At 37.7% G+C, this 22,734-nt stretch overlaps 1 protein-coding gene across 1 annotated transcript; it reads right to left on the bottom strand.

The window, feature by feature from the left end:
- Positions 1-8,455: 8,455 nt before the first annotated feature.
- Positions 8,456-12,748, bottom strand: ACX2 (acyl-CoA oxidase 2). Its single transcript, XM_079034681.1, has 7 exons — positions 12,110-12,748; positions 11,581-11,696; positions 10,515-11,389; positions 9,423-9,602; positions 9,146-9,312; positions 8,929-9,052; positions 8,456-8,809 (listed from the first exon to the last, which is right to left on the bottom strand). The coding sequence occupies exons 1-7, from the start codon at positions 12,562-12,564 to the stop codon at positions 8,648-8,650; spliced, it is 2,079 nt and encodes a 692-aa protein (XP_078890807.1). The 5' UTR covers positions 12,565-12,748; the 3' UTR covers positions 8,456-8,647.
- Positions 12,749-22,734: the final 9,986 nt, after the last annotated feature.

Raw genomic sequence — 22,734 nt, 5'->3', positions numbered from 1 at the left:
TCCTTTCGAAGTGTTTTATGGTCGCAAATGCAGATCACCCCTATGCTGGGCTGAGGTGGGTGACTCTCAACTAGCAAAGGGGCAATCACCAAACAACACACTAACGGGGCCTGAGATTGTCCGTGAATCGACAAAGAAAATAATTCAAATCAGAGCTCGACTTCAAGCATCGCGAGACCGACAAAAGAGTTATGCTGACAAGCGGCGAAAACCCTTAAAATTTCAAGTCGGGGATCGTGTGCTATTGAAAGTCTCTCCCTGGAAAGGGATGAAAACTAAAACCACGATACATTGTACCATTCGAGATTCTTTCCCGAATCGATCCAGTGGCTTATAGGTTGTAGTTACCCGCGAAGCTCAGCAACATACACCCCGTGTTCCATGTTTCCAATTTGAAAAAGTGCTTGTCCGATGAAACTCTTGTCGTTCCTTTGGAAGAAATCGAAATCAACGAGAATCTCATGTTCATTGAAGAACTAGTTGAAATCATGGACAGGGAAGTGAAGAGTACTAAACAAAGTCGCATTCCAATTGTGAAGGTTCGATGGAATGCAAAGCGTCGACCGAAATTCACATAGGAACGCGAGGACCAAATGAAGCAGAAGTACCCTCACTTATTCTCATATCCTCAAACCTAGTTTTTAGAAGAATTTTGGAACGAAATTCCCTCTAACGGGGGGATGATGTCACAACTAGCATTTTAGCTAGGAAATTATATTCTCATGTAATCATTCAACTATTGTAAAGCCTATACTCTAAGTAAAAAAAATCACTCAATGCTCATTCAAATACATCTCTCATGTTCAACAAAGAGTTTGAAACTCTAAATATTCTAGTTCAAGTCTATTATGGTCTAGGACATTCTTATTGGGCCTAATGGACCAATAAGTATCCAAGTTGACTATTTTGGGCCTAGAAACTCTAAATGGGCTCTAAATGGACCCACATTCATAAAACTTGACATTTTGGGAAATAATGGGCCTAAAATGGATTAGTTTACCCCTAATGGGCCAATTTGGGCCACAACAAATGCCAATAGCCCAAATGGACCCTAAACATCTTTAATTAAACTTCATTGGGCTGTGAACATCTATGAGGGCCCAATGGGCCGAAAAATAATTATTGTACCCCATAATTTTGAGTAAAGACAAGTAAAGGCCCAAAACTATTCAACTTCTTTCTTCTAGCCCAAATCTTCGGGCCATATGTTAAAAAAATTTGAATGGATGATGAAATAAGGAGATGAATTAGAAGGGTGACAACACACAATTACATAGCATACATCTAGATGAACACATGTATCAAGAAGTGTATTACCTTCCATGCAAAACTTTCCTCCCCTCTCTCCTTCTTAATCTCGTCCATAGAGCCAAAAATCACCACCACACTCATTTTACTTACAAAATCTCTTAAGGAAATCTCTCAAGAACTCCTACATCTTCCTTCAAATTTCGAGATTTTATGTGTATCTTCAAAGAGATTTTCATCAAGATCATCATCTTTAGTAAGTTGTTGTCATACTTAAGTCTTTGATTTTCATCCTTAAGCTAAGAACAATCCCTTATAAAGTTTCATTTCATGATTTAACATCCTAGAAACCATCTAAGTCCGAAAACTACTTCAAGGTGTGGCAAGGACTAAAAATCTCTCCGTTTCTTCTTCAAAACCAAAACATCAAAGAAAAGGTGAGTTCATACCCCCCTTGTTTTCGGTTTTTACTTGTTTTGGGGGGAGAATACAAGTGTTATGTGTTGATTTATTTGTTGATGCATGTTACATGTGATTTCTTTGGTTTGTTATGGTGAAAATTTGATAAACTTTTCGAAATCCATAACATAAATGGGTGAGATTCATAAACTAAAACACATTAGACATCATACAATAAAGATACAAGTGTTTTATGGGCTAAGATGTGAAAAACAAAACAAAACTTTGGTATTAAGATCATTTTGTCAAATAAATAAAAGATTGGGCCATTTATGACATTTTCGGTTTTATAAGGATCAAAAAGAGTGCATTTGTTTAAAATTGAGTCTTTGTGATAATCACACTTTTTAAAGGACCAAAGATGTAAATTTTAGCCTATTGGGCCTAAGTGTTTGGGCCTTACGATTTTTGGGCCCAAAATGTGAAAAAAAATACAAACTTTAGGGGCTAAAATGTCACTAAATCAAAGATTGAGTTCAAAACTGGAAATGAACAAAAATGAAGGCTGAAAAATGACACTTATTTCGAAATTGGGCCAAAAATGTAACTTTTATGAAATTTGGGCCGAAAATGCCATTTTTAATAAAATAAGGGCTGAAAATGTAAATTGTTACAAACCAAGGACCAAAAATGTTATTTTTTCAAAATAAGGGATGAAAATGAAACCTTCTGCAAAAAGAGACTGAAATTGTCAATATATGTATTCTTGTGCCAAATACGTCAATTATTAAGCATTCGTGCTAAAAATATAAATTTTTACAAATCAAAGGTTAAATCGTTATTTTTATTGAAATAAACTAAAAATATCGTTTTAACAAAACACCAGACTATTTATAACATTACGGGTAAAAGCTTCGACTAAAAGAACTATAACATAACACAGATATGAAATACAACAACGACACGAAATATTGGGCCTAGTACTCACAATACATGCTTATTGGGCCTTCGTGATCCATTTGCATGCTTATTGGGCCCAATACCCTCATTACATGTCTATTGGGCCTTAGTGACTCAATTACATGCTTATTGGGCCTAAATTATCCTTTATACGTTTATGGGGCCTTAGTGGCCCATTTACATGATAGTTGGACCTGGGTTATTCATTATATGCTTAATGGGCTATAACGTGTCTGTCGCATACCTCTACGCCTAGAAATAACTTACATGACTAATGGGCCACAGTTGTTCCTTTTCATGTTTATTGGGCTTTATCCTCTCATAATCACGTAACAAATTGGTGGAGTGTAATCAAAATACATATCGCGTTATACATATTCATGGGGTAATAATTGGGATCTAGTGAAACCTGTCGGTTGACACCATTGAGTGTTTGGTCGTAGCATGTAGTTATAATTAGAGTCTCCTGGAGGGAGAGCGAGAGTTTGTGTATAGATCTATACGGGGGTGACTCCCCCACACATGAGATGTTCACTACAATTACACTCGGCCAGTCTAGGGTGACAAAGTCTTGATCAAAATCGGCGTTTGGAAAAATGCCAAAACAGGCGAATTAGTCACTATCATGCATGGTTATAACGACTCACATAGAGATCCATTACCATCTAAACATTCATGAAAAATCAAATTTTCACATCGTGTTGATACAAAACAATTCACACAATAATGCAAGTACTACAATACTGTAACAAATTGGAAAATATCGGATTTTCTGGGAAAATACTATCACTCATCTCCTTCTACTTACAACAAACACAAAACAAGGAAACTTTTGGATTCATTTATTTACGCATGTTTTTGAAATGGAAATCACACATACATGTATAGTTGATCATCACATCGTTTCTCAGACAAATTTTATAGAAATATCGGATTTTCTGGGTTATACAAACAATACAAATCTTTCAAATCAAACATGCTTATGAACTCACCAACATTATATATGTTGACCATTTTCAAAATAACTTGTATTCTCAGGTAATCATTAGGCTGAAGAACCTTCAAGTGTGTTTTGGGAATTTTCTTTTGTGAAATGTCAATCATCAAACAGTTTATGTTTTGAAATATGTAATGTAAAACAATGTACTTGATGTGAACAATATTAGTTGTATTATGTAATGCATGGTGATGTTTATGTTATGTTTCATGTATAATCATTGTGATGATATTTCAATTTAAGTCACACGAGCCCCCGGACGTTTCCGCTGACTGGTTCGGGGGTGTGACAGGTTGGTACCAAAGCATTGTTTATAGTGAACTAGCGTATCTAATCATACATGATATGCAACTATAAACACAATGGGACTAAATACCTTTGAACAAAACAAAAATTTCACACGTATGTGTGCATATTAGAATAACAAAATAACAATATTTAATAAAAGCTTCTAAAGGAAATTGAACACTATGATTAAACCTGAACAGTCATGTAGTCATGTTAAGGATAAATATAGCCTGATCAACTATATTTATTCAAAATAAGACCAACATGTGTTTGGGAGAAATCATAGTGGGAAATGAATCCAAAAGCCTACCTCATTCTCAAATAACTCTAGGGAACTCAAACCTCAATAACAAAAAAAAATACTATAGGGATAATCTAAATATGATTTATTTATGCGCCCTCGTGCAGTCACCATGGCTGACGCTCAACAAGGAATCACATAGATACACGAATCAATTTGCCGAGTCAGTGGCATTCTAACCTAGGCATGCAAAATGTACTCATCATCTCTCTGTTCCATGACAGAAAGATGCCTCAAAGACCAAACCGTGGAAACCACGAGACACCAACGCCCCCAGAAATTGACTCAGTCGCATTCCAAGCAGCAGTGTCCGCTGCGGTCACTGCAGCACTTGCCCAAATTCGCAACAGAAACAACGGAGGAGGCAACGAACAGGGAACCGGAAGCACGAACCAAGGAACCGTAAGAACTTGCACCTACAAGGATTTCTCCAACGCCAAGCCTCGGACCTTCAATGGGACGGGGGGCGTAATATCTCTGAAGCGGTGGATTGAGAAGGTGGAATCAATTTTTGAAATTTACGGATGTCCGGATGAGTCTAAGGTCAAGTTTGCGGCCTGCACATTTGTGGACCAAGCCCTCTTCTGGTGGAATGGTCACATAAAGGCCATGACGTTTGCAGTGGCAAATGCGATACCATGGGAGGAATTTAAGGAGATGTTGTTAGCCGAGTATTGTCCCTGAGGGGGAAGTCCAGAAATTGGAAAAAGAACTGTGGAACCTCACAGTTCAAAACTCAGATATTGATGCATACATAACCAGATTTAGTGAGCTATCTCTTTTGTTTCCCGGAATGATCACTTCGTAAGGAAAGAAGATCGAGAGATTTATTTGGGGATTGACCGCGCCAATCCAAGGAAACGTCATTGCAGCAAACCTGACTACGTATGATAGCGCAAAGAGGCTGGCCAAGAGATTATATGATCACGGCAACAAAATGAGCGCCAAAACAGGAGAGGTGGAGGTTAAGAAAGAAGGTGGGAACAAGAAGGGGAGAAACAACAAGCGGAAGGGAAATCAAAACTCTGAATCATCAAAGAAACAGCAAATTGTGACTTTACATGCTGTTAATCAAGCAATCACCACACCACATGCTCCAACCTCATCCATCTTGAGTACCCCTAGACAGTATTCCGGGAATCTCCCAAAGTGCAAAAAATTCAACCTCCATCACCACGGTGAATGTAGGGAGATGCATTGCACCAGTTGTAATCAAAAAGGTCATACAAAAAGATAATGTAGGACCTATCCTCCATAGAACCATTAACAAGGAAGCAACAACAACAACAACAGAAACCGTAACAACAACAAGAACCACAACCACAACAGTTGGGGCCAGCCCCACCTGCTATGGGTGTGGGAAAGCTGGACATATCCGCCGAAACTGCCCCAACATTAATAACCAAGGAAACGGAGGATTGGGAAGGGTCCTAAATTTAGGACAAGGAGAAGCAGTCCAGGACCCCACTGTTGTCATTGGTACGTTTCTACTTAACAGCACATAGGCATGCATCTTGTTTGATAGTGGGGCAGAGCGAAGTTTTGTGAGTAATAAGTTCAAACATTTACTAAAACAACAACCCCAGAAGCTTAATGAAGCCTTCACGATGGAAATGGATAATGGGAAGACTGAATCAACTAAGGATATCTATGTAGGGTGTACACTAACTCTAAACAATCACTCCTTCCAAATAAACTTGATGCTTGTAAATATTAGGAGTTTTGATGTAATCATCGGCATGGATTGGTTAAGCCCCCATCGTGCTGATATTATGTGTTGCGAGAAGGTCGTTCGCCTTCATCTCCCCAACCACGAAACCCTAATTATTTATGGAGATAAACCCAACGCCAATCTTCATCTTATCTCATGCATCAAGGCACAGAAATGCTTGCACAAGGGGAACTACGCATTCCTCGCTCACATCGTGGATAAGTCCAAGGAAGAAATAAACATTCAAGATATCCTAGTGGCGTGTGACTTTCCAGACGTATTTCCCGAGGATCTTCCGGGAATACCCCCTGATAGGCAGGTCGAATTTCGAATTGACCTTGTACCAGGAGCTACTCCAATCGCCAAATCACCCTACAGGTTGGCTCCCGCGGAAATGCATGAACTATCAAGCCAACTAAGCGAACTCCTGAATAAATGATTCATCAGACCCAGCTTCTCGCCATGGGGAGCTCCGATTCTTTTCGTTAAAAAGAAAGACAAATCCTTTAGGATGTGTATCGACTATAGAGAGCTGAACAAGCTCACTATCAAGAATCGCTACCCACTTCCACGGATCGATGATCTATTTGACCAACTACAAGGGGCTGGTTACTTTTCTAAGATAGATCTGAGGTCCGGATATCACCAACTCAAAGTCCGAGAAAAGGATATTCCAAAGACCACTTTCCGAACTCGCTACGGTCATTACGAATTTGTCGTGATGCCCTTCGGTCTAACGAATACCCCCGCTGCATTTATGGATCTCATGAATCGATTATGCCGCCCATTCCTTGATAACTTTGTAATCGTTTTCATCGATGATATTCTTGTATATTCTAGAAGTGGAGAAGAGCATGGACAACATCTCCATCAAATTTTGGAAACCCTGCGAGCCGAAAAGTTGTATGCGAAACTCTCCAAGTGTGAGTTCTGGCTCCGCAGTGTGAACTTTCTGGGCCATGTAGTCATTCAGGAAGGGATTCGTGTAGATCCTTCCAAGATCACGACCATCGAAGGCTGGGCAATTCTGAGAACCCCGACCGAAATCCGTCAATTCTTAGGACTCGCAGGCTACTACCAAAGGCTCATCCAAAATTTTTCCAAAATAGCCAAACCTCACCACGTTAACACAAAAGGGCATGCCTTTCAACTGGACGGAAAAGCAAGAAGTCGCCTTCCAAACCTTGAAGCGAGCCCTCTGTAGTGCACCTGTGTTATCCTTACCAGAGGGAACCGAAGACTTCATAGTCTATTGTGATGCATCAAATCAGGATTTAGGTTGTGTACTTATGCGACGAAGGAAGGTGATAGCCTATGCATCCAGACAACTGAAAACGCATGAAGTGAATTACATCACTCATGATCTCGAGTTGGGAGCAGTGGTCTTCGCATTAAAGATTTGGAGGCACTAACTTTATGGTACAAAGTGCACCATCTTCACCGACCACAAAAGCCTCCAACACACTCTGAATCAGAAAGAGTTAAACATGAGGCAGCGAAGATGGGTTGAGTTGCTAAATAGTTAGGAATGCGAGATCAAGTATCATCCGGGCAAGGCTAACGTGGTAGCTGATGCCTTGAGTCGAAAAGAGTATTCAAGTCGTCGCGTGAAAACTCTCTCGATAACCATTCAATCTCACCTAACCTCACAGATCAAAGAAGCGCATTTGGATGCATTGAAACCAGAGAACACCACAAGTGAATCACTGCGTGGGATGGAGAAGAACCTTGAAATCAAATAGGATGGAGCATACTACTTCATGGACAGAATCTGGGTCCCTAAACTTAGGGGATTTAGAGAAGTAGTCATAAATGAGGCCCACAAGACACGATACTCCATCCATCCGGGTTCAGATAAGATGTACCAGGATATCAAGCAACATTATTGGTGGCCAAATATGAAGGCACAAATCGCCACTTACGTGGGCAAGTGTCTCACTTGCGCTAAGGTGAAAGTGGAATGCCAAAAGCCCTCGGGACTATTACAACAGCTAGTGATACCCGAGTGGAAATGGGAAAGGATTATCATGGACTTCGTGACTAAGTTACCCAAGACAAATGACGGATGAGATGTTATATGGGTAATTGTCGATAGATTAACAAAATCCGTCCATTTCCTGCCAATAAAGGAATCTTACAAGATAGAAAGACTAACTAAAATCTACATTAAGTCTATTGCTATTAATTTATCTTTTTTTATTATTATACCAACTTTTTTATACCTTTATATGTATTTTTTATATGTTTCTCGCGTTGTCATAATCTAGTTCATAATTATTTTAACTTTTTCCATTTTAGATGTAGTTTTTTTATGTACCTTATAAGTTTAGAAAAGATTTTTTTTGGTAACCATCTAAATCTCTTATCCCCTGATACATCCGAATATATCTGTGGAAAATTAAGATTGTAACAAATTTTCAAGTTTTGTTTTATTATAGATCATAGCCGTCCATTTAATTTTATCAAAGAGTGTCCATATGGTATTATATGGGTACGAGGTTTCCTTATCATCCAAGAAAAATGAGAACAACTATTCTAAAATAGAGTCATAGAAAGAAAATATGTGAAAGTATCAAACTTATCTAATAATTGTGTCACATTTAAGACCAAATTGCCATAAAAAACACTGGAATCTAGCATAGCTAATCTCTTATGAAACCAAAAAAGTATCAATTTTACAACAATTTCACACTTGTTGAGTTCTTATTTTCAAACTTGAACATAGCAATGTACTTTACTCCAACTAGAACCCAACATAATGAGTGTATTCCGTATAAGCTTCACCTGGTGTCTGTTTACCAATCGGTGCCCTTGTGACATGATCAGGTAAATCAAATGCATCCACAAGTTCTTTAGCAACATTCTTCACCTGAAAACTCAAATAATCCGCTAGCTTGTGTATCGCCTATAAAAGTACACAATTTATATTATTATACGTAACAACTAAAAACAAAACTTCCTACATTGATTAAAAAAAATTAAGAGTTATTTATTAGTTATTAGTTATTACTTATTACTAATTACCTTGGCTTTGTTAGGGGCGACATAGTCCACATTGCGATAAGTTCCTATATCATTCCATATGCGATTCAATGCATAAAGATCACAAACAAGCTTCAAAGCAGCCCTAGAATTTGCATCTGGACACCTGAATTAGATAAGAAAAATAAAAAATAAAAAAAATAAAAACCTTAATCCTTAGATCACCAATTAATATATGAGAGACAAAAAGTTAATTCACCTTTTAATTGCTTCAATGAAATTTTCAAGGATGACAGTTTCAATGTGGGACTCCGCAAGAGTCAAAAGATGATTTAAACATCGATTCCAAGCACCGAAACTTCCAAGAGTCTTTGAATGCTTCCGTAATCGGACTGCAGCACTTTGAAGCAACCGAGATGTTCGATACTAAAAAACATTATTGATGTCAATATTATATTTAGTTTAAAATAAATTTCACAATATTTAGAAACAGAAATTTAATTTTAAAATGCTAAGAAAAATAAAAGAATTATTACCCTGAAAGCATCCAATTGGAATTTAGGATCTCTTAAATGGTCTTCACCTTCCCACCTAGCAGTGACTGGGTTGGGTTGAGAAAGATATGTGTTCATTGACTCTCTCAAGTAGTTCCATGTAACAGCAAGGGTCCCACCACTGAACTTCTGTTGATATTGCTTCAATAGATCACCTGCCACCTGGAAATAGCAATGTACTTTTATTTATTTTTGTATTATTATAGCATCCTACTTTCAACTCTTATTAGGGGATTATACTTTGTGGTATTTAAACCAATTATAACATTGAAATTTGCTTTGATATTTAGATCACATTGCTGTAATCAGGTAGATTTTTCATAATAGGAAGCATTAAAAACAAGGTGCTATATAAACAGATTAATAAACATATGTTGCTATTTCTTGCATTTAACCTTTTACTTTAGGGTTAATACCATAAAAGCCCTTTAAGTTTTCGCAAAATATTTGGTTTTGCCCTTTTGCGTATTTTGGGTTTCATTAAAGTAGGAAATTTGCAACTTTTTTTCAATTTTACCCTTTTGTTCATTAAAGCTCTTACATTTGAGAGAAATGTTCAGTTTTACCATTTTTCCAGTTCATTAAAATCCTTAAATTTGGTAAATATGTTCGGTTTTACTAGGTAAACTTGCAAATAGGGTAAAAATGAAAGAAAAATAAATAAATAAGTGGCAAACGTACGATATTAATGAAACAAAAATATTCAAATAGGTAAAACCGAATATATCTGTAAAACTTAAGGGCTTTTATGTCATTATCCATTTTTATGCTACACAACTGTAGTGTGTTTGGTGTGGATATGGACAAAAAAAAATTTTAAAAAATTGCAACTTTTTAACCCATGAAAAAGAGGGAAACATTGGATGTTTCATTACAAAAGACATAAATGTCCTCCTATTAACCAATTTTATGCAAAAGACAAGAATATCCTTTTATTAACCAATTTTTTATCCCACCCACACACTCCTTCTCAATCTCTCATTTAGTCATTTTCACAAAAGACAGGAATACCCTTCAAATGCCCATCATTCAGTACTACATTCTATAAGGTAAATGGATTTAAAAAAACCAAACCTGCTGTAAGAGCACAGTGTTATCCCCTTCAAACGTTTGAAAAATATCATGATCATTCCTCAAGCTCCCAAACCTATTAACAGCTGCATATCCATGGCCTCCACAAGCTTCTCTACAAATACTCAACGACTTAGCAGTATAAGAAGTTATATAAGATTTAAGCCCAGCTGATAATGCATGAACATCCGCAATCAATTGTTCATCGTGGGTCTTCTTCATCTGCGCATACTTTTCAACCAAATTCACAGTAGCAAAATGAAACGCATAAGTCGAGGCCAACATCGGCATCAATTTGTGTTGCTGCGATTGGTAATCAAGAATGCTAATTTCCGGTTGTTTTGGAGGCCCAAATTGTTGCCTGAGTAACGAGTATCGGATTGCAATTGTGGCGGCGATTTTAAGCACGCCGACGGATGAATAAGCGAGCCCTACACGACCACCGACAAGTTCGCCGAGTGTGGCGGCGAATCGTTTATTAACGGTGGCAAGAGGACTCGTGTACGTCCCGTCTCTTGACACATCGCCGAATCGATTAAGAAGATTATCTCTAGGGATTCTGACATCGCGAAATCTTAAGGCGCCGTTATCGACACCGTTGAGACCGACTTTATGGCCGCAATCGTTGATTTCAACGCCGGGGAGTGTTTTATGGGTTTTGAGATCTCGAATCGGGACAATGAAAGCGTGGACACCCATATCGGTAACGACGCCATTAGTGGGTAACATGAGCTTCGCGAAAACGGTGGCGAACTTGCCGTGAACCGCCGCGTTTCCGATCCACCATTTGATGGCTCCGTCGTTTGGTGTGGTGATGATGAATTCATCGGTTATAGGATCGAAAGTGGCAACGGTTTGAATGCCTTGAACGTTTGAGCCTTGAAGATAAAGGGGTCAATAGATAACTCGTTAGTTGATGTGTTTGATACGATGGAATAGGAAATAATGAAAACGATGGAATAGGAAAAGAATGGAATGTAATTCCATTCCTGCAAGACACAGATCATGGAATTGTCTATTCCATTCATTTGTTATTTCATTTCATAAGAAATAAACAGAAAAAGCATACCATGGTGAAGCTCGGTCATAGCAAAACAGCCAAGATACTCCAGATTGTCGATGCCTTCGAAGTACTTATCGCGATGTTTTTTGGTACCCAAATTTAGCACAGATCCTCCCCATAAACTGCAATCAAACAAGATCCAAAATGAGATATAACCGGAGTAAATTCCATCTTTTGGGGCTTCGATTTCTAGTTTTCCCCAATCTCTTTATTGAGTTCTTAATGTAAATTACATAAAATCGGATATTTTTGTCAATGGCATTAGCAGCAGAAGCAGATGATTCAGATACAATGGAGACACCAACTGAAACATCATCCTAATCTATAGATTTCATATTCATATTCAAGGAACAACGAAGATAAATTAGTAAATAATCGAAGAATGGATTAAGCATCGTGTTTCAATCATCATCCATCATAAATGACGATTAATAGATTAAATTATATATTTCATGAACAAGAATTCTAATCCAGAAACCCAGTTAGTAAATCGATGAGATTAATTTACAGAAAGAATGAAGAGTAGAAGAATCACCTGTACTGAACGCCCAATTTGATCCCAAGAGACATATCAACACTCCCAATAGCTTCAATCATTGCAAAATATATCAAAGGATCTTCAACGACATACCTAAAAGGTCTAATCCCAGCTTCTCTAACAAGACCCACAAGTTGTCTCATACAAAGTTCCCGATAATCATCTTTCAAGATCTCAATCGGGGTTTGAAGATCAGGCCTCGAATTAAAATACTCGAAAATCTTTTCTTGTACATCCCTGTGTTTGCCCCTCAAATAACTAGTCAGTTTTTCAGCGTCTACGTTCATCTTGGTACGCCCAGAACAAGCTTCGAGCTGAAGCTGGTGGTCATGATGGGGGATTGGCGGATTGAGGTGGAGAGAAAGGAGGCGGATTCTTCGGGTGGTGGACTGATCATCGTCAACATACTCGTTAACGTTGGTGTGATTGGAATTGGATATTGCAGACGACATGGTTGATGAAATGCGAGAAAGAGATGGAGATGATGATTGTATATGTGTAGTTGAATCGATGAAATTGTATTGTATAGAAAAAGATCGAAAGTATGGGGGTTTTGGATAATCGGTTATTATTTGAAAAATGTCAACTGGTCGACGTATGGACACACTCTAAATCCTAATCCTCCTCCCTCTTCTTTTAACACCAAAATGATTGAGTTAATGAATAATGACTATTTCCTAATAGCTTTTGACAAAGTTTCATAAATAATCCTTATAATTTTCAAAAGTTAACAATATCTGGATAACATAGAAAAACGTTGCACAGTTACATGCATGTCTTTTTTTTTTTGAGATTATTGACTCTGTTGTTGTTATCACTGTAATAATTATTTCTTAACTTTCTATTTGACTCAAAAATAATTGCTAAATGAATAAATATTTTATATTTGGAGAAATATTGACAAAAGAAAACAGTCATCTGAATAGTAGCCACATCAATCTTTATAAATATCAATTCTCAAATCACCGATTCATAATAAACCATTAAAATGCTAATATTACGTATTCTAATTTCTCAATGATTAAATTTTTTATAACAAGTTATTTTTTAAATAACTAAATTTATAATTAGTGAATTAATTCAACACTTTTAACATATACGACTAATATATAGTGATATTAAACTAAAGTATTTGCATCCTGAAATATAAGCTTCAAATTTTAGTTTATATTATTTATAAACTAAATGTGGAATAATGAGTTTGTCCTTGTAAAATCACTTATGCTATATGTTAAATTGCTAAAAACCATGACATATTTTTGAATTACAGAATGTTTAAAGAGCCGATTTGTAAGCATAACGGATGTAGATAGGCTTTAAATAGGTTGTCTTTATCCTTGGTACAAAATAGCAAATATTACAATAAAAACTAGTAGGGATTAGAGGGGGCACAGCACCGACTAGCTGTGCTATATGCTAATGGAAATGAAAATTTTCAATATTGTATTTAATATTTGACTAATTTAATAATCGTCAATTAGATTTTGTTAATGATATATTTTATATGAACTAATTTTTTAATCTTTAAGTTAAGTATTTAAACAAAATCATTTTTATATGAAATGAATAATATAATATCATTCTTCTCAGATAATATAACATTTATAATATGATTAAAGTGAAAAGACAATTTTATTGTACCTATTTGAGTTCCTTCATGTATATAAAACATTTAGGCATTTAGCCCCAATATTATAAATTGGTATGGTTGAAGTAAAACCATTTTAGACCTGTTATAAAATGATATAAATAAGCACGTGTCTTTGTCAAATTGACATGAACCGGAGAGATAACGTAGAATAGTTCGGCACGCCTTTCAATGCAGGATTAGGACGCCACGCCACATGTGGATTCAGAATGTACCCCTCTACTTTCCTTATTTATCTAGTAGTCCTTCTACTTTTATGATTAGCAAACGTCAATTTAGTTATGGGATGTGTAGGGTGTTCATTTTAGAGAAAATGACAAAAATAGTCATTTACATTAATTACATTATAAAAATAGCCAAAAAAAAACCGAAGTTGCAAAAAAATAACCATGAATTTCGCAGATGGAATAGTCTCATCTGTGAAATGGGCTTTCCATCTGCGAATGTACAAGCAGCTAAAGCACAACTGTGCTTTAGCTGCTTGTACATTCGCAGGTGGTTTATTTTTTTTATTTTTTTTCTCTATATATATTGAAATTGTAGGGTAAAATCGCAAATAGCCCCATCTGCGATCTACTCTGATTCCATCTGTGAAATTGCGGTTATTTTTTTAATTTTTTTTTTTTAATTTTTTTTTTTAAGTTTAACTATGAAATCAACTGGTTTGTAGCTCGGTTATATCTAAACGTACATCACCAACATCAACATAATGCCCGTAAACATTCTTTTTTTCATTTTTTTGACTTGAATTTTTTTCTTTTTAGTTTTATCTACCACACGCCTATTCATAACTTTAACTTCTTGTTCGGCAACATTATTTCGTAGTCAAACCAATTGATTTCATAGTCAAACTAAAAAAAATAAAAAAAATAAAAAATAACCGCAATTTCACAGATGGAATCAGAGTAAATCGCAGATGGGGCTATTCCATCTGCGATTTTACCCTACAATTTCAATATATATAGAGAAAAAAAAATAAAAAAATAAATAAATAAACCACATGCGAATGTACAAGCAGCTAAAGCACAGTTGTGCTTTAGCTGCTTGTACATTCGCAGATGGAAAGCCCATTTCGCAGATAGGACTATTCCAACTACGAAATTCATGGTTATTTTTGCAACTTCGGTTTTTTTTGCTATTTTTGTAATGTAATTAGTGTAAATGACTATTTTTGTCATTTTCTCTTCATTTTAATGTATTTCAATCAAATGAATTCGGATTCATTTTGATTTTTGAATAGTAGATCCGAATAATTCAATTTAAATTCAAATTTAATTTTTGATTAAACTAATTTACAATTCTATTTGATCGGTTTTTATAATTTAGTTTTCAAAAATCGGAATATTTCAAAATCATATCTAATTAGAATGTTAGCCAATTTTATAGAAGAAAAAAAAACAAGTTGTGTAGATGTTGTTCAAAATTTATAAACAACTACTAAAAATATATTTATAATTTAATATTTTATAGATAAAAGTTTTTGAAAGAAAATTCATATGAATATTTTCTTTATTATGTGAAACAAAAATAAATTGTTATTAGGATTTTTTGGATTATTCGATTCTTAATTTATAAACCAAAAATAATTCAAAAATCCAAAATAATAATTCGGTTTTTTTGAAAATCAATTTGAATTATGAACTAAATAGTCCTATTGAAAAGTTTCGTTTTATACAAACAATAAGTAACCCTAAAAAATATGTTGTTGCTAATACTGATGAGTATTGCATTTGTATTATTTTATTATAAATTTATTTTTCTCCAAATTAATAAAATTTGAGAAATTGAGTAATCTATCCACTTTACAATGATATTTTAAAAACAATAACCATATTTTATTTTATTTTTTGCAAGATAGACCATAAGGTTTGGAACGGGTCATTTCGAACCCATATTTAGTAAATGGTAACAGTTAAAGGATTCGACCCGGTTTTGTGGTCCCCCCATATAATTACCATTTCGAAGTTCATTTCAACGTCACTTGTGATCGAACCAACATTCCGGAGACCATTTCGAACTCAGTAATTTCAGACTATCAATGTAGCACCTGGTTCTTGGTGCGTATTCTTTTATTAATTCTTTAAAATGTTTTGCATTTTGGCATTGGACTCGGCGAGTTGAAGGACCAACTCACCGAGTAGAAGTGGGATGAGACGCGGGGTTTAAGGAGTAGACTCGACGATTCGGGTCCCGAACTCGGCGAGTAGGCTCTGTCTGGACAAAAAACCCTAACCCGAGGGTTTGCACCCTATTTAAACACCTTAACTCGGCCTCCTTCGTCCCATTTGCTCCCAGAAGACCCCCATAGCAAACCCTAGCCGTTATTGAAGCAATCTAAGGCATTTGGAGTGATTTTGGTGCTTTTGTGACCCAAGGAAGGAAGGAAAAGCTTGAAGGATCAAGAGGAGACTAGAAGGATCCGATTTTGAGCATCATTTGCAGTCTACAGAAGGTATAAAGTCTATACCTTGTTTGTTCTTTTGATAGATCCCATTTTGTGGAGTTTTAGGGCTTTTCTAAGCCATTTTGGTCACCAACCATGATTGCAATCATGGTTAGGGGGTTGATGTTTCAGATCTAGGCCCTTAGAGGGGTTACAAGGCAGAAAGGAGTGGCTCTTGCACTCAAAGAAGGCCCCATGCATTGTAAGAGGTTGTTTTAGGACCTTTTGAGCTCAAAGTCACATTTGAGCACGTAAAGGTTGTAACTTTACGTGCTAGATCGATTGTAGAAGCATAGATCTATCTTTTGATCAAGGTTTGTACATCAGAAATCGAAGATTTAGTGGGAGGATGTGACCGACTCGACGAGTCCACTCTTGGACTCGGCGAGTCCAAGGTTTCTGTCCCATATCAGTTGAGAGTTATAAGGACCCAGTTGAGTGTGGAAAGGTTTTAGGGGGTCCCGGGGATTGACCCAACGTTCTGGACTAAGCCATTGTTTTGGAAGTTCACGGGACTCGACGAGTGCATGAGCAGACTCGGCGAGTCCAAGGCAATCTTCTTAAGGATGAAGATGAACTCGACGAGTTGTTCATACAACTCGGCGAGTCAAGGACAGGACCTGTGTATCAGTTGAAGGTGAACTCGACGAGTTGTTCATACAACTCGGCAAGACAAATGAGGATTCAGTCGGGGTTCATTAAGAAGGAAAGCTCGTCGAGTCATCACCTAACTCGACGAGTAGAGGCGGGTATAAGGATAAATGGAAGGATAGGGACTCGGCGAGTTGGCGAGCCAACTCGGCGAGTCAGGTCAACTAGAAGTTGACTTTGACTTTGATTTGGTCAGGGGTAAAATGGTCATTTTACCCTAAGAACAGTTAGCAGTGTATGACTAAGTGTTTTGTGGGAATTATAGCCGGAGGATTTCCGAAGCAGCAGCGGCAGTAGTCAGAGGATTCCCGTACATATCAACAGCTACTACGAAGTGAGTTACCTTCTAGTAGCGGTGGGTCTACGGCCACAATGTCAGCCCACCAGTAGGAGTTGTATGTTAGATGATTGTCTTTGCGATATCATCTAGGTTTGCTACTACCTGATATGTTATATGTTGGCATGATATGTTATATATGATAGTAGTAGAGTTCGGTTGTTAGGACCGAAGGGTAGGTCAGACACCCCAAATATGTCTGACAGTATGTGATGATATGTTTATATGCTGGCATGATATGTTATATGTGATAGTGGTAGTAGGAAGGGAATAGTCCCCAAGTTCGGTTGTTAGGACCGAAGAGTAGTTCGGACACCCCAGATATGTCTGATAGTATGTTTATGTTATGATATATGTGATAGCAGCAGTAGGGGTGGATTAGTCCCCGAGGGTCGGTTGTTAGGACCGACGGGTAGGTCAGCACCCCATAATGGCTCGGCATGGGTAGGTCAGTGATAGGTGCATTTTATGCACCTATTTTGCATGTTTATTTCCGTCTTTTTATAGCATTCTACTTCATAATTCTTGCATTTAGTTGATTATTAGGGTAATTGCATATTTCATTAAGAATGCCTGGTACTTCACTATTTTTGATTTATTTTGCAGGCATTATGGAGCATGGAACGTGGAGCTTGGATGCATGGATGCTTGGATGCTTGGAGCATGGAGCTTTGGAACATGAAGAAAAGATGAACCGGTCATTCCATGGCAGAATACATGAAAGCATTAACCCGAGTCATTGTTGCATTGTCATCATAGCAAAGGATTACGTTTAAAACGCAGTTCTTGTCACATTGACATGGGTCGTGTTTGTCCTTTATCATCTCATATTTGAGCAACATGATGCGTGGTGAAGCTAGACTGAAGAGGGAGCCACAGTGAAGATGTATTTGATTTCTAGCAAAAAGCATGGGCCATGCCAAAAACACATGGTTATGACAAACGGCCATGCCAAAAACACATGGGCAAAAGGCATGGTCATGCTAAAAACGCATGGCCTTATGGCAAGTCACGTGAACTATAATTAAAACAGGAGAAAGACGTCATTTGAAGGGAGAACGGTTTTTGGAGCAGTTTCTGGCGATCTAGGGCAATTTTAGGAGAATTCTTGGAGCTTTTGAGAAGACTTAATCATTTCAAACACTTGATTTCATTTTTTGTAAGGATTAAACATTCCAATTCCATATTTATTCTTTTTTCATTTGTTCTTAGCCATGTGTGGCTAAGAAACCCTAGTTTCTAGTTCTTGTTCAAAACATGTTGATTGCTTGACTTGAAGCATATGATTTGATGCTTGATTTGTGATTCTATTCTAGTGATTATGTTTTTGTTTAAACTAGAATCCTTGAATTTGATTTGTGTTTGATTGGCCACTTTCATGAATTGAATTTTTGTGCAGTTAATTAACTTTTAGGGCACCTAATCGTTCTATTAAGTTAATAATTGGTAACAAGCAATAAGTTTTCTTATTGTAAAACATATATCACATGTTTTCACACTTCCGAGCATATGAGAAGAAATGAACATTGTTGGGAAGCTTGTACAAAACTTAATGCAGTTTTTCAATGCAATCTAAGAGCGTGTTTAGGTTGAATTAGTAAAGCTAGGTCTAGTCAAAGAGCATGTTTTGGTTAGATAATTTGGCAAGCGAGAGGTATTAGAGCGTTTTAATATCTTTCAGACTTTCAGTACCAACTTAGAATAGCAATCATGAATTACATCAAGTCATAATCAAGTGAACAACAACATTGAGAACTAGAACTAGAAGCACTTTTACAATTTGTTTACAAATCTATTTCATTTTGTGCATGCTTTTAAAATAGATTGTTATTTTCATTATTTGACTTTTGCAAACAAATCCCCCTTTGTAACCAAAGTACCTTGCGCAAAGAGGTATAGACTTTTGTCCCGTGTCTCTGTGGTTCGACCCTGCTTGCCTTGTACTACTTTTTAGTACATTAAAGCAGTGTAATTGGACGATCTGGCCTGGTCGACCCAATCATGATATTGAAGGATGGGACATTTTCTCGAAAAAGAAAGGAGATTCTATTTCTTCTTCCAAGCCCTTCTTAGAAGATGCAGTTAGTAAGCTCTCACTTATCTTCTTCATTTACGAAAATAGATAGATAAGAAAAGATGTCAGCCTCTCTTTTCTCGCGGAACACTCACTTAATGGGGCTATTTGAATTGGAAGAAAACGACAAAAGTGAAAGAAGGAGGTCTATTTCGTTGATCGATGTCAATGGACCAAGAAATCTGTCCTTTGCTGAAAGCTCATAGGATAAGAAAAATGGAAAGGTAGGTTTTGTCAGTGATTAAATGGAAAGGTCAGCTGGAGCGAAAACCAATCAAACTCAGAAAGATAGGTAGATCGAGGTTTGACTAGTGTAAGTGGTTTGAAACATGTAACCAATCTGGGTAAATATTAGGGAATTTTTAGAAAATATTTTTTAGAAAAAGATTGTTGTTAGTTAACAAATAGCTGGAATCGGTCATTGTCATGTTTTGAAAAATGAAAATGAGCATATTTTGCATCACATGTTTTCACAAGAGTAAGACCATAATTTGTTCCATGTGCTAACCCGATACCTGTAAAAGTGAACAAGTGTTGTAACTTTTTATTTTGTTGAGTTGCATTAGGGAATGGCTAAAAACCTTGTTTTACATGTTATATATCTTTGTGGGGTTAATTTCAAGTTATCTCAAGACCCAACAGGTACACCTTCGACTGTATGACATAATGAGGTTAATTGGATTGAATATGTTCGTTTTGTTTTATTTATTCCATTAATGTTTGAAAAAAAAATCTTTTTGTACATATGTTATTTTAACTAGTTCTTCTTTTATTGCATACATGCACTCTTAATTCCATTTAGTCCTTTTCGTTCCTTCCACTCTTTTCATCCTAGTTTCTTTTTAGTCACCTATCGTCTTCTCTAGGTAGATTCTCAATTTTGTTCTTTCTTGAGGAAAAGAAAGGTCTAAGCTTGGGGAGGTTTGATAGGTGCATTTTATGCACCTATTTTGCATGTTTATTTCCGTCTTTTTATAGCATTCTACTTCATAATTCTTGCATTTAGTTGATTATTAGGGTAATTGCATATTTCATTAAGAATGCCTGGTACTTCACTATTTTTGATTTATTTCGCAGGCATTATGGAGCATGGAACGTGGAGCATGGATGCATGGATGCTTGGATGCTTAGATGCTTGGAGCATGGAGCTTTGGAACATGAAGAGAAGATGAACCGGTCATTCCATGGCATAATACATGAAAGCATTAACCCGAGTCATTGTTGCATTGTCATCATAGCAAAGGATTACGTTTAAAACGCGGTTCTTGTCACATTGACACGGGTCATGTTTGTCCTTGATCATCTCATATTTGAGCAACATGACGTGTGGTGAAGCTAGACTGAAGAGGGAGCCACAGTGAAGATGTATTTGATTTCTAGCAAAAAGCATGGGCCATGCCAAAAACACATGGTCATGACAAATTGCCATGCCAAAAACACATGGGCAAAAGGCATGGTTATGCTAAAAAACCCATGGCCTTATGGCAAGTCACGTGAACTTTAATTAAAACAGGAGAAAGACGTCAGTTGAAGGGAGAACGGTTTTTGGAGCAGTTTCTGGCGATCTAGGGCAATTTTGGGAGAATTCTTGGAGCTTTTGAGAAGAATTAATCATTTCAAACACTTGATTTCATTTTTTTGTAAGGATTAAACATTCCAATTCCATATTTATTCTTTTTTGTTAATTCAAAAATGAAATTTTTGGCCTTGAAAATTGGTTCGTTACAAGTTCGTATCAGAGCCCTGGTTTGAGGGATTCGGACACACCTTCGAGGGTGTCTGGACTCAAACCGAGGGACTAAAAGATCTTTCAAGGAAAGAATGGTTTTCTAAAGTCTAAACTGAGAAATTTTAAGAAAGACAAAGTGTGTGATGCGTGCGACCGGTCGGGCTCAAGTAAGTTTTCCCCAGGATACCCATACTTGTTATGTTATGTTATATGGTTTTGATTCAGAGAACTGCATGCTAGAATAGGACTGAGGATCTAGGAGGATGCCTTGTGTTCCTGATATATGATTATGAGAATTGCATGCTAGTTAGGGCTAAGGATCTCGGAAGGATGCCTTATGTGCCTGTTGTATGAGCTGTATGCTAGGACTATTTAGTCAGCAGTAGGATGGTATGTGCAGGTTATGCCTGGTTTGGTTACTCAAGGCACGAATGTTGCTTGCTTTGTGCTATGGGGGTTTTGACCAGCTTCAACTAACTAAGGAACGGATATGTAACAGTATCTGCAAGCTAGTTAGGGGGAGGTGGTGGGGACTCCTAATGCAGCTGATGGCGGAGAGTAGGTCGGAGAGTGCCCTAGGGAAGCCTAGGATGAGATCAGTGGAAAGGTTATCGGTAAAAGGGACATGGTGAAGTCGAAGAAATTCTTGAGGAAAGTGCGGATAGATGTGGAAGGTAGTATGGGCCCGTACTACTGAAAGCAAAGGATCCGTACTCGAACCGAGGAGGGCCTAGATGGAACCGGAAAACTTGGAAAGTGTGTGTGACCTCCAGAAAGTATATATGACCCTGACATTCGTATGTTTATTGTTTCAAGATGGTGGTCACGCGACATGGAGCAGGAGGTTCAGGATCCGGGTCAGGATCGGGCTCGGGGGCATGATCTGAGCATGAGGATGACGGGTTACGCGAGTTCATCGCGTCCGATATCACGAGGGGTATCCTTGATGCGACACCAGTTATCTTCGGGTCGATCAAGGAGGGGATCATTGAGCCGATGGAGGATCGCCTCAGGGTGTTCCGGAGTGACATGGCTACTAGCCAGTCAGGACCACGCACACTGTCCTTTAAGGACTTCAGAGAGAGTGATGCGCCAGATTTCCACGAGGCGAAGGACCCCATTGCTGCTAGACGATGGATTGCGGACATTGATTATGCACAGCTGACCAGCTTCTGCCCTGAGGGTTCGAAGGTACAATTTGCAGCAGGGTGTTTGAGGGACCGGGCTAGGGACTGGTGGGAGTCGGTTGGTGACTCTCTGGGAGCCTCGGCTGTTGAGGCTATGACATGGTCGGATTTTGTGACCCGGTTCAGAGCAGAGTTTGCGCCAACTGTAGAGCTTCAGCAGCTGGCCAGGGAATTCTTGGATATGAGAAATACTGCGGAGACTGTGGCGGAGATCACCGCCAAGTTCCGTGAGAGGGATTTGTTGGTGCCCCAGTATGCGGGTGATGAGGACATGAAGAGGAACCGCTACCAGGGAATTCTTGGATATGAGACAGACTACGGAGACTGTGGCGGAGATCACCACCAAGTTCCGGGAGAGGGCTTTGTTGGTGCCCCAGTATGCGGGTGATGGGCCCGTACTACTGAAAGCAAAGGATTCGTACTCGAACCGAGGAGGGCCTAGATGGAACCGGGAAACTTGGAAAGTGTGTGTGACCTCCAAAAAGTATATGTGACCCTAACATTCGTATGTTTATTGTTTCAAGATGGTGGTCACGCGACATGGAGCAGGAGG

The sequence above is a fragment of the Lactuca serriola genome, chromosome 4 (assembly GCF_051521515.1).
Source record: "Lactuca serriola cultivar US96UC23 chromosome 4, Lser_US96UC23_V15, whole genome shotgun sequence".
NCBI lineage: Eukaryota > Viridiplantae > Streptophyta > Magnoliopsida > Asterales > Asteraceae > Lactuca > Lactuca serriola.
This window is presented reverse-complemented; position numbering and strand designations above follow the sequence as displayed.

Coding starts and splice junctions, on each gene's coding strand:
- ACX2 (XM_079034681.1), bottom strand. CDS start 12,564: ATGTCGTCTGCAATATCCAATTCCAATCACACCAACGTTAACGAGTAT. Junction 9,603..10,514: donor ACACTGTGCTCTTACAGCAG/GTTTGGTTTTTT, acceptor TGCTATTTCCAG/GTGGCAGGTGATCTATTGAA. Junction 9,313..9,422: donor TCCAATTGGATGCTTTCAGG/GTAATAATTCTT, acceptor AATGTTTTTTAG/TATCGAACATCTCGGTTGCT.